We start from the raw sequence: 12,867 nt of genomic DNA, 5'->3' as shown, positions 1-12,867 counted from the left end.
AAAATTGCATTGATTCAAAAAATTATAACTCGGTCAAAGATTTTGTGCCCATTCTGGAAGTTTCTGAAAAGTTGGCATTTGATGTCCTCTAAAACATATCAAAAAATAAAAATAGAGTTTTTTTTTGCAAATCAAGCTTTTGTGACAAAAAGTGAAATTAAAAATCACCAAAATTTAAAGAAACTCTCGAAATTTAAATTATTTAAAAATAATTAAGCTTAATTTATCGAAAGAACTTAAATTTTTTGTAAGCAGTGACATAGAAAAAAAACTTATTAATTAATTTAATATAAATATTTAAAAAAATAAACAATAACCCAAGTCTCAACATTTGAATGCAAAACGTGTTTCAAAATGCATTTTGTACTAGTTCAGATGCTTTGCAATAATAAGTTTTCAAAAAATGTAAGATTTGAGGAAAACATACATTTTAGCAAATTTTTTTTTGTGAAAATTTTCAAAAATTCAAAAGATTTTTAAATCAATCCAAACATGCTAAAAATAAATCTAATGCATTCTGAATTGATGTCAGTTGATTGCACTTAAATTTCTATTGAAACTTTGATTTTTTTTTGAAAATTTTTGTTTTCCCCCTGATTTTTCGGGCCAACATTGTACCAGCCTTCTATAATAAATAACAAAAGTAGAATATTAATGAAATCCATGAATTTCAGGAAGCTACGAAGTAGAAATAAAAAAAAATTTTGAAATTCAAATAATTCAATTATGTTTAAAAAGTTTAAAGAAATCAATAAATTCAAAAAAAAATGTAAAAACCATAGAAATTCTAGAAATTCTAGAAAATTAATGAATTTAAAAAAATCAACAAAATTCATAATAAATGCAAAATTTAACAAATAAAATAAAAACTAACTTAATCCACCTATGTGGTTGGTGCCTTCCTCACTCTTTTCCGACAATGGGTGATATGTGATATGATGGGTTTGGACACAAAGTTCGTTTAATTTCGTTAAGTTCTGGAATACTTAAAAACACACATATCACTCAAAAGCTCATAAGTGGTCATAAGTGGTCATAGCTTGAGACAGGGTTCCCAGATTATCAATGTTTGGGACTCCCTCCTTACCAACGATGTGTCGGATGATGGATTCGGACATTGTTTTTACACATTTAAGTGAGATCCGGTTACAAAAAAAGTACATAAATATCACTTAAGTGGTCAGAAATCGAGACAGAGTTGCCAGATCTTCAATGTTTTGGACTCGTTGAAAGGTCTTTCGATTACCTAACCAAAGATGGGTCGGATGATGGATTCGGAAATTGTTTACATACATTTAAGTGAGATCCGGCTACAAAAAAGTACATAAATATCACTTAAGTGGTCATAGCTTGAGACAAAGTTGCCATATCTTCAAAGTTTTAGACTCGTTGGAAAGGTTTTTTGATTACCTTACCAACGATGGGTCGGATGATAGATCCGGACATAGTTTACATACATTTAAGTGAGATCCGGCTACAAAAAAAGTACATAAATATCACTTAAGTGATCAGAACTCGAGACAGGGTTGCCAGATCGCCAATGTTTTAGACTCGTTGGAAAGGTCTTTCAATTACCTAACCAACGATGGGTCGGATGATGGATCCGGACATTGTTTAAATACATTTACGTGAGATTCAGCTACAAAAAAGTACATAATTATCACTGAAGTGGTTATAACTCGAGATATGGTTGCCAGATTATCAATGTTTTGGACTCATTGGAAAGGTCTTTCAATTACCTAACTAACGATGTTTAACATGATGATGTTTGGTTCAGTTTACTGCCATTTATTCAACTTCCAAAAATATGCGAAAACACATTTTTATTCATAACTTTTGAACTACTTATCGAAACTTCAAACAATTCAACAGCACCGTATGGAACCCTAAACCAAGTCGAATGCGACTGGTTTGGTCAAAATCGGTTCAGCCAGTGCTGAGAAACTGAGTGACATTATTGGTCACATACACACACACACATACACACAGACATTTGTACAGTTATTATTATGTGGAATTGTTTTAGATTTTGTTTGAATTTGTCATTTCCAATTAAAACGGTGCGCTGCACTATGGTACATTGGGTGGCCAAGTTTCAAAAAAGTGACCTTCTCCAAATATTTTTTGGTATTTTTTTCTCAAAAGTAAACATTCTAACTAAGAAAAATCCAAATTTTCAAAGCTCTAAGTTTGTTCATTACGGAGATACGCTAGCTGAAAGTCAAAAAATGGAGTAAAAAACTAGCGTTTTTCGTAAAAAAGGTTGATTGTTTAATTTTAACATAGCTCAGCCATTTTAAATGTTTTATTACGACAAATATACATCGTTGGAAAGGTAATGAGATAAGCTTTGAAACTATTAATAGATGAAATGTTGTTTCCAAACCAAAAACTGGAGTTTTCATCGAATAACTGGAGCATTTTTTGGACAAAACTTATTTTTTTGTGTTTGTTAATCGAGTACTTTTTTTGCTAACTGATGCTAAACATAAAACTAAGATCACTTGAAAGATTGGATTATAATCTAACATTGCTGAAATTTCCAGCCTGCGATTTTTTGCGTTTTCGGAGCTATGCCATTTTGAACATTTCCGTTTTATCAAAATTTGCTGCAATCTACATATGCGCCCGTTTTTTTGACTTGCTTTGCTACCTACTTCGTGGGCATCGTCGCTTCAAAAATCAATACCTGGTTTCAAGAAGTTCGGAATTACTTTATTGGAATTTTCTGTTGCCTACATTTAAAATTGAGTACCTTAGTCAAAATAAGGTATTCGTACCGAAGTTTCTCAAGCGAAACTGGAGAATCTCAGTTTGATACCGGAAAAAGTATTCATCAAAATGTTGACTTAGCATGATGAATTTCTGCGATCAATCCATGAAACTAGGGCGTCCAATTTTCCCGGGTTTTGAATTTCCCGGGAAACGGGAAAAATATTTTTGGAATCCCGGGAATTCCCGGGATCCCGGGAAATTTTTGAATCAGTAATAAAATCTATGTTTCATTATATTTGTTATGTTTTCAAGCTTAAAATCATTGGATTTGCTTAATAATATCAAATGGTTATAATCCTCACTTCAATCTAAACAAAGACGACAGTTTTAAAATAGCCTAAAAGATTTTTTTTGTCTTAGTGGTGTTTAGGATTTTATATCAACTACTATTTTTAATTCCAGTATGATTAATCATTTTTTTATTTGCGAATCAAATTACATGATTCTTTTTTTTGAAAAGGTCCAATAAGCTTTTGTTTGCCATATGTTTATAGGACCTATTCAAAAAAAACTTTGGAATTCTTTCATATTTTTTTTCTTTTATATATATTTTATATGACATGACTAAAACAGCTAGAAAACAAACAACGACAATAAATAAAATGATACCAGTCAATGTAAAATTTTAGATAAGTTTTGAATTCATTGTTTTATATAAAACATATTTTACAAATTATCTTCAAGTTACTACCGCCAACCGAGGGAAAATCAGAACTACAGTCTAAATAGGTACAGGAGATTTTAGAGCAATACATTTGGAAGTACAAATTGTTTTGTTCTGTTACTGTTTCAACCGAAGTAATCCAAAACGTCATGCAAATATTTTTTGCTTTAATAGCTGTATTTATTCGTTACATTTGTACGTATTTGCCCTAGATGCCGGTGTTTGATTATAAATAATTTGATATGAGATTGTTTTTTTTTTTAATTTAAAATCGAAAATATACGTAAATATATCCAGTTTTTCAAAAAAATAAAATAATAGAGAAAAAAATGTAAAGCACTAGGCATTTTGCGGACCTGGTAATTCAAATAATAATATTTTTTCCTTAAATGCCAATTTAATGCTGAGATTTGCTGAATACAAATTTTAATTCATTTTATTGTTCTACTATTTTCACAATCAAATCTGAATTTCCAGACCAAAATATGATTTTTTTTTCAATTTCGGGAATTCCCGGGACAAATTATAGAAAATCCCGGGATTCGGGAATTCCCGGTTTAGGAAAAATCCCGGGATTTTTGTCCCGGGAATTCCCGGGATGGACGCACTACATGAAACTGATCCACATTTAAGTTCTATGTTGGTTAGTACAAAACATCATAAAAAGTACCTTTAACATATCCTGAAGCTGTCACAAACTCTATAATCAAATGAATTTTAAGAATATGGTTTGTATTGTATCGTTTTACTTCATAATTAATATTTTGAATAAAAATATTTTTTCTGTTATTTGATTTAACAATTAAAATTTTCGCAATTTATGCCCGTAAGGGTGGGGGGGGGGGGGTCTCAAGTTATATGGCAAGGACTCACAAAAAGAAACACACAGCAGTAAACAATAAATATTTGACTTAAAATGAATTTATTACGCTTAACAAAATTTTGTTGGAGGAAAGGAGGAGAGGGGGGGGGGGGGGTGAAAGAAAGAAGAGGAAGGGGTTGTGTCCTTAAAGTGGGGATGTATTAGCTTATCCATAATTTAATAATATAAACTTGCAATACAATATATATGCAATTCTGTTGCACTTGCAAATGTATGAAAAGACTATTTATTATAAACAATCAACTATTGAAAAACATGAAAAGTCATAAAAATCGACGTATATCATTTCAATACCATACAATTACCCAAATTTGTATGAAAAAACATTTAAAAAGCAAAAAAATAATTTGGCCGCCTGTTTGTATGGAGATGGCCCATAGTGCGCTGGTCTTCGAAAATTTGTTCGTTTTTTAAAGCAATTGTGTGTTTTTTTTTTTTGCTAAAATCGATATAAAACGGTTTATGTCTCAAATTCATTTGAAAGCATTTCAAATTTACTTTCCAAAATTGCCAAATAAAAAACAGAAATTTATCTGCATTTTTGTAACTGCAAACCAGTCAAAAAACAACTATTATGGAAAAGTGTTTCAGTTCATTGCCACTAAAAGCTGTTTAAGTTCAACCAACCAATCATGGTTTCTTCATTAACTTCTTACTTATTATTCTTACTTTGGTTATGTTTTGGAACCCCATGCACGTATAGCAATCTTGTGAGCAAATCCGTAGAAATCTATGTTCACGACATCTCTCAAATTAATACCGCTGTCTCTGTGCTCTCATTACTAAATTTACTGAGGTTGTCAATTTTGATAACTTTTGTTTTCAAACATGGATTTTACGATTTTTACAGATCTTTTGTGTGTGTACAATTTTCAGTTAAGTTTAAAATATTATTTAAAAAAAAAAATAATTTTCGATATAAGAATATTTTTCTTCCAAAATTTCTAGGAGGGGGGAAGTACACAATGTATGGGCTGCCCCCCTCGACTAGTTTTGTGGGGGGAAAAAACCGTGTTGGAGGTTGGAGGTATTTTTCTATAACAAAAAAAAATATTCCTAAGTTGTTTTGGGATTCAATCTTATGCAAAAATTGATTTTTCAAGAAGAATCCATAACACTTTCTGTTATTTTAACAGTATTAGTTATTGAAATGGCATGAATTTAGTTATTACCGTCTGTTCGGGACCCTCACAGTCGTCACACTGCCATTCTGCAGGACCCCCTTCATAACCTTTCAACTGCAAGAGAAATCAATTTCACTTGGCGTCTTGTGTATGATTCCGTGAAGCACTCCACGAGAACCAATCACAGAGAGCATGATCGCACTATCCTCAAGTGTTGTTAGTCGGCTTCGACAACCACTCCGTGCCTCGAGAAGAAAAGTGCTCTGTTTCGATTTGTAGTATAGTGCACGAGAGAAAATGATTTTTGCCTGCCAGCCACCAGCTATAAGTGTCGCCAAACAATAGACGCCGTATATACCTGAATGCTCGGCTATGACTTCCGGAATTCTTGCCACAAAAAGCTCTAGCATATCAGAGAGAAAGAATGTGCAGCGAAATGCATCTCGTGTCGTGTCGTCGTCGTTTAGAATTATGTGATTCGTACCGATTGTCCACGTGGAGGAGCAGTGGGTAGCCGGTGGGGCATGAAATTGATCCCCAGATTCGTCACGTTCAGAGCTGAGTTCTGCTCAGCGTGTTTGTGAGAGGGTGGATAAAAGGATATGATTTCATTGAATCGACTTTTTTTTGCGACACTCATTCGCTCATAAAAGTTGTGATTGCGATTTTGAAGTGCACCCGAGGGATTTGATATGAAAGTTGCGGGCTCGGATCTATGTGCGAACATAATGGGATGTCTTGAACCGCAAAGACCGGTGACGCATACGATCTCAATGCGAGAGTCAAGCGGGCTTATCGTGAGCATGACGTAACCATGTTCTTCGAGCAGCACTAAAATAGGTCGCTGGATGTGATAAGTGACCCGAAGAATTAGCACAGCAAACGATATCATTTGGCTTTGCGATTCAGAACAAAACAGTCCACTTAGAGATGCATATCCTGACTCAAGTTGTTTTAGTTTGCTTAGTGCATCCACTAGTGACCGGTCTCAAGTGTTGGATGAACGTGAAGTATAACACATTCCGATTTTAACTCGCCAAACGCTTGATACATCTCACCCTCAAACAGGACTCCCTACGTCAACTCTCGGGATCAGTACGTTTCAAGGCAGAGTACCTGCTCGTACAAGTGCTGGTCCGGCTGGTACAACACGCAGGTCAACTCTGACTACTACACCAAAAGCTGTGAGCTGGCCTACTTAACGGAATCCAGGTTGGTTTGCTGTGAAGGATACTTCGACTACGGTGGAGACTGCTACCCGGTGTGTAAGAGCGGATGCCCGAATGGACGCTGTACCGGACCGGATCAGTGTACTTGTAACGAGGGATACGTCAAAGTGCGGAATGAGTGTAAACCAAAGTGTTCAAGCTGCGTAAACGGACGCTGTGTTGCGCCGAATGAGTGTGTCTGCGACGAGGGATTCCGGAAAGACTCCAACGCGGCTTGTGTTCCAAGCTGTAAAGATGCTTGCATCGGGGGACTATGTGACCGGAATGGAAACTGTGCCTGCTCAAAGGAACAGTTTTTGAATCCGAAACTGTTGGAATTTGGTGTCCGCAATGGAACAGTTTGCACAGGAAGGTGCGACAAGCCTTGTCAGAATGGATACTGCGTGGGAAGAAATCGCTGTCAATGTCTCAACGGATATCAACCGTCTAAAGTTGATTCCTTCGCATGTACTCCCGTGTGTGATCCGAGCTATGTCGATTGCACCGGAGGAGTCTGTGTGGCACCAAATATCTGCATTTGTAAAACTGGCTACAAAATGATTTCGGGCAAGTGTGTTCCCGTTTGCGATCCGGAATGCATCAATGGAAACTGCGTGAGTCCCGGACAGTGTTACTGCTTTGAAGGGTTCGTCAAGACTCAAGAATTCGGCAACGAGTGCGTCCCAGTTTGTGATCCACCCTGCCAGAATGGCAGATGCGTTGGTTCAAATGTTTGCGAATGTTACGAAGGATATCATGTATCACCAGGAGGTAACAACATTTGCCAACCAGAATGTTCCAACTGCCAGGATGGAATCTGCGTAGCTCCTGATGTATGCGTTTGCAAAGAAGGATACGAGAAAAACTCTAGCGGATCCTGTGTACCAAGCTGCAACGATGTCTGCATCGGTGGGCACTGCAATGCTGAGCATGAATGCGTTTGTCCGGAGAATCACTATTTTAACCCCTACCTGTTGGAATTTGGAATCCGAAATGGTACTGTTTGCACTGGAAAGTGTGATCATCCTTGCGTCAATGGAATATGTGTGGGAATCAACAAGTGCGTGTGTTTTCACGGCTATCAAATATCAAAACAAGATCCTTTCACATGTACTCCGGTTTGTGATCCTGACGACGTCGATTGCGCAAATGGAGTATGCAAGCAAGGCTTCCGGCTGGACCAGAACAAGTGTGTTCCCATTTGTGATCCGGAGTGCGTCAACGGTATATGTGAGAGTCCAGGGCAGTGTGCTTGCCTGCGCGGTTATCACAAGATTCGTGAATCTGACGTAGAATGCATCCCGACTTGTGAACCACCCTGTAGCAACGGAAAATGCGTGAGTCCGAATACCTGTGAGTGCTTCCATGGATTTGCGGATTCACCGGAAGTTGCGAACCAGTGTGATGCAGTATGTGATCCAAGCTACGCCAATTGTGACAACGGGACCTGCCTGGCTCCAAATTACTGTAAATGCAACGATGGCTACATGTTCCAAAATGGGCGCTGCGTTCCGAACTGTGATCCAGCTTGCATTAACGGAGAATGTTCGAATCCCAACGAGTGCGCTTGCTTGGATGGTTTCGTGAAGAATTCCGAAGATGTTTGCATCCCATCGTGCACTCCTCGTTGTGAAAACGGTGACTGCGTAGCCCCAAATACCTGCAAGTGCCACCGAGGATTCGAAATGATTTCGGAAAGGTGTAGTCCTACTTGCGATCCCATGTATATCGAATCTCAGAACGGACGATGTATTGCACCTAACGTTCTGCTTTGCGATGAAGGATTCGCACTGGAGTACGATTCCGGATCGATACGCTGCGCGCCGAGTTGTAATCCGTCGTGCACCAACGCTCGCTGTCTTTCGGATGGATCGTGCCAGTGCTTCGAGGGGTTTATCAAATCGTCTGCGGCGAGTAACGTGTGTGAACCTGCTTGCGTTCCTCCCTGTGTCAATTCCAGCTGTGTTCGACCCAATCAGTGCGAATGCTGGGAAGGACATCAAAGGGTGGACGACAATGCCTGCCGTCCAATTTGTGATCCTGCTGTGATGGATTGCACGTTTGGAAGTTGCATCGATGTTAATGTTTGTCTATGCTCCTCTGGTTATGCTCCAGCTTCTAGCGGGAACAATACCAGACACTGTAGTCCGACGTGTTCGCAACCCTGCAACAATGGAGTTTGCACTGCACCAAATGTATGTAAATGTCTTGCCGGTTACAATCGAACTGAATTCGATGAAGGATGCACTCCAGTGTGCGAGGAATCTTGCGAGAATGCAATCTGTTCGGCTCCAGATGTATGCAGTTGCCTGGACGGGTTCGTACCGTTGAACTCCACCGTTTGTACGGCGTTTTGCGATCCTACGATTGTGGACTGTTCCTTTGGAGATTGCGTTCGTCCGAACGAGTGTCGCTGCAGCGATGGGTATGAATTGGTGGACAATGGAACGATAGCAGGTTGTGATCCGGTTTGTGAAGATCTGCCAGAAAACGCTGATTGTTTGGAGCCAGGCAAGTTCATTTGCTGGGAGGGTTATTTGGAGATGAACAACAGCTGTGAACCAATCTGTGAGCAACCCTGTGGCAATGGAACCTGCATAAAGCCAAATGATTGCCAGTGTTGGGATGCTTATCAGCGGGATGAACTCGGTGCGTCGTGCGTATCTTTCTGCGAGATTCAGTGTGATGCTGCGAGCGGAACTTGCGAGGATAATCTCTGTTTATGTTATGAAGGATACGAAAACTTGGAAAATGTCTATAGATGTGATGCAGTTTGTACAAATTGCAGCAACGGTGTTTGCGAATCTCCTGGAAACTGTACGTGCCTAGATGGATTTGAGATGTCCAACGAAACATTGCTATGTGAACCGATCTGTGATAACTGCACAAACGGAGTTTGTATTGCTCCCGATGAATGCAAGTGCAACGAAGGTTATGACATGAGGGATGCAGATGACGAGCAACGCTGTACCACTGTGGGAGTAGTGCAGAGTAGCTACTTCCGCCATCAGCGAACCTTTTTGTGCATCTTTGCAGTTTGTGCAACAAGTATTGCAGCTCTGGTTTTCGTTTCGTTCAAACTGAAACAACGCAGACCTGACGCTGGATTAGAAAAAGATGGTGAGAGCATAGTTTTTATATGGTGGCGTCAAATAACATAGAATCTTTGCAGGTGCATGCGTCGGTGAATCCTATGAACTGTAGCATAAGCTTTTCCGAATAAAATACCCATGTTATAACTCGCTCTTCTCCAATACCAGACATCAGACCTGACCTGATAGTTCTACCGAGTAAGGAAAACTTGTGCTAATTAAAATTATTTATGAAACTATGAAAAATAAGCTCCTCCACCGTACTCTCAGTTGACTCATGGTTCTTTCATAAGACAGCAGTCAATCCCTGTGCTGCAAGTGTGTCCTCTTCTTGGCGAGTGACGGCAGGGCAGAATCTTCTCGGTGCAGCACGTATTGAACTAATAGGGTACTTAAAAATTATGTTTTTTAAGCTTCTTGTACCTAGTGTTGGGGAAGGGCGCGCTGAAGGTCCAAACGGACGGCCGTTAAGATAAACTTTTTCGACCCGTTTTTTTTTTTGTGTGTGAAGGCACGATGCTACGCAGCTCGATAAAGTTGCTCTCGATAGTTGAAGATGGTAAGCTTCTTATAGTTTGGGAAATTTCGTGGAAAAGCCAATCACCATTATGAATAGTTGAAATTCGTTTTTCGAATAACTTGTCATTAAAAGTGCTTATCCAACGTAACTCGTTTTCGCTTCCCTGCGGGGCAGGACAAACTCGATTTTAGTTTAATTGGATCGATATTAACCTTAATTAGCGATCGGAATTTTCCCGGACATCCTCGACACGTAGCAATCATCCGTGAAAATTTGTGGGCGTTGAGTGATGGGGTGACGATGATGGCGACAAATGAAAACTTCATAATTAATTAGTGCTCCGGAAATTAGATCATTTTACACGCCAACCACACTGGTGATGGTGTAAATATTTGTTTTCAATTCATTACGTTCCGGGGTTGACCACACCTCATTGGCTTGGTTAGAGGCCAGTTTGGAATGGAATTCGGTATTTATTCATCATAATAATTATTTTTATCACTTTTTAATGAATTTGATAAATGGTATCTATTAGCAGAAATGACAAGCTTTAAATGAGCATTAATTGAACTATTTTTTCTGAAACAGTAACACAGCTCTCCGCATATCGAATCCAGTTGCGCCAACTAACAGCACAACCGTCAACCAATTTCACATCAAATTAAATAAATTGAAACGAGTTCCTTTCCACCACTTGTCGCCGTCCTTTGGCAAAGTTAAAACTGTTTGCAACATGCGACGAAACGTAAATTTATACCAACCGACTGGCAGTTTCCCACACTTGTACTGGCACTAGTTTCGCCACGACTAGAAACTAGAAGTTTGTTAGCGTACAAAAAAAAGAATAAGTCAGAACCTGTCACCTTGTTTGGGGTTTCTGTTTATTTTTCACTATTCACACACACACACACACTCTTACAGCGTGACGACGGTGGTACTTTTCAGCAAAGTCACCAGGCAACAGGATAAAAAAAAACCCTCCGACTTGGTCTGGAAGTTTAGTTTTGTCCCCGCGGGCAAGCAAGGACGAGGCAACACTCCCGCGCGTCGCACTTTCCGGCTGTCTGTCTTATGGTTTATGGAAATTGAAATTTTATACAGCAACATCCATCTCGCCCTCTCAGCGTGCGGATGTCAACAAAGTGTCAACGGAGAGACAATACCGAGCGTGGGGAGGTGTGCGGGGGTTGGCGTGGGAAGATTTTAAAAGTCATTCGGGAGTGTTTTGCGAGGTGTGGTGACTTGATAAGCACTACTTAAGTCGGGAATTCTGAATCAGTTGGGTGTTTTTTACGAGGTAAAACTTACTTATTAAACATATAAAGTTGATATGATGAATTTTGAGCAGCTTTGAAAAACGCGGTTTTAAAAAAAACCTGCAACTTGCCAAAATCTTTCTCTAGCAAGCAAACTGTGCGGTTGTTTGGATAGTCAAGTGACTCTTGACATGATTGACGAATGTGCGTGGGTCTTCTTTTGGAAGTGCAACCAGGTTGAGGCTCATTCATCACTCCGTGGCTTGTCTCGGTACAACGGTAGTGACGGACGGTACAAACTGCGTGTTGAGATCTTGTCGTGTCTCGGGCTTGAACATTGTGCAAATAAGAGGAAGATTTCAGCGCTCTGTTGACACGTCGTTCACGCTACACAAATTATGCAAAAAAGGTGGTGTCAGAGTGACGAATGGTAGGTTTTAATTTATTGACTGCAAAATTGAGATTCTCAGCGGACGTGCCTTCAACGTCTGTGCTGCATTTGAACTTTGATCCAAAAAACTACAACTTGTTCGTGCGAAAATTCAATCGATCCGTTTCACAGTGCTCAACTCTGACAGATCCCCTTCGGCGCTAGGTTTATATTCCACATTTTAACAGCAATCCAAAAAATAACCTTTTCGAATCATTTCCATATCGATAAACGACTGAATGTTACCCAGTACGATCCACTCCCAAGGGGGATTGAAATTCGACTTCAGTGGAATCAATCTGGCCGGGGAAATGCCATTGCACTGCAATCCGTCAAAACTGTGGAATTTTCTATTTCCACGAAACGGGAACCATCCACCCACCCTAAATGTGTAGTGGATGCTATCATCTTGCTTTTGACACAAATCAACGCCAAACATGATATAGATATAGAGTGGCCAACTGGGTGTACACAAAAAAACCTTTTTGGTTGAATATATAAATTTTCAACTCATGTCCTAAAATCATAGAAATAATAAAATAATAAAATCATAAAATCATAACATCATAACATCATAAAATCATAAAATCATAAAATCATAACATCATAAAATCATAAAATCATAACATCATAAAATCATAAAATCATAAAATCATAAAATCATAAAATCATAAAATCATAAAATCATAAAATCATAAAATCACAAAATCATAAAATCATAAAATCATAAAATCATAAAATCATAAAATCATAAAATCATAAAATCATAAAATCATAAAATCATAAAATCATTAAATCATTAAATCATTAAATCATAAAATCATAAAATCATTAAATCATTAAATCATAAAATCATAAAATCATAAAATCATAAAATCATAAAATCATAAAATCATAAAATCATAAAATCATAAA

General features: G+C 38.3%; 2 protein-coding genes across 3 annotated transcripts in view; both read left to right on the top strand.

Annotated features, from left to right (window-relative positions):
* Positions 1-12,867, top strand: part of LOC120430033 (bifunctional heparan sulfate N-deacetylase/N-sulfotransferase) — a 377,310-nt gene that overhangs the window by 108,703 nt on the left and 255,740 nt on the right. The gene's annotated exons all lie outside the window — the stretch shown is intronic.
* Positions 6,172-10,263, top strand: LOC120430186 (fibrillin-2). Of its 2 annotated transcripts, XM_039595269.2 has the most exons (3): positions 6,172-6,456; positions 6,515-9,774; positions 9,827-10,263. In XM_039595269.2, exons 1-3 carry the CDS (start codon positions 6,377-6,379, stop codon positions 9,856-9,858), a joined length of 3,372 nt encoding a protein of 1,123 aa, XP_039451203.2. In that variant the 5' UTR covers positions 6,172-6,376; the 3' UTR covers positions 9,859-10,263. The 2 variants fall into 2 exon arrangements, with proteins under 2 accessions (XP_039451203.2, XP_052566825.1); XM_052710865.1 differs by having other exon boundaries at positions 6,515-10,263.

The sequence above is a fragment of the Culex pipiens genome, chromosome 3 (assembly GCF_016801865.2).
Source record: "Culex pipiens pallens isolate TS chromosome 3, TS_CPP_V2, whole genome shotgun sequence".
NCBI classification, from domain to species: Eukaryota; Metazoa; Arthropoda; class Insecta; order Diptera; family Culicidae; genus Culex; species Culex pipiens.
This window is presented reverse-complemented; position numbering and strand designations above follow the sequence as displayed.

Coding starts and splice junctions, on each gene's coding strand:
- LOC120430186 (XM_052710865.1), top strand. CDS start 6,377: ATGCATATCCTGACTCAAGTTGTTTTAGTTTGCTTAGTGCATCCACTA. Junction 6,457..6,514: donor AAGTGTTGGATGAACGTGAA/GTATAACACATT, acceptor ACCCTCAAACAG/GACTCCCTACGTCAACTCTC.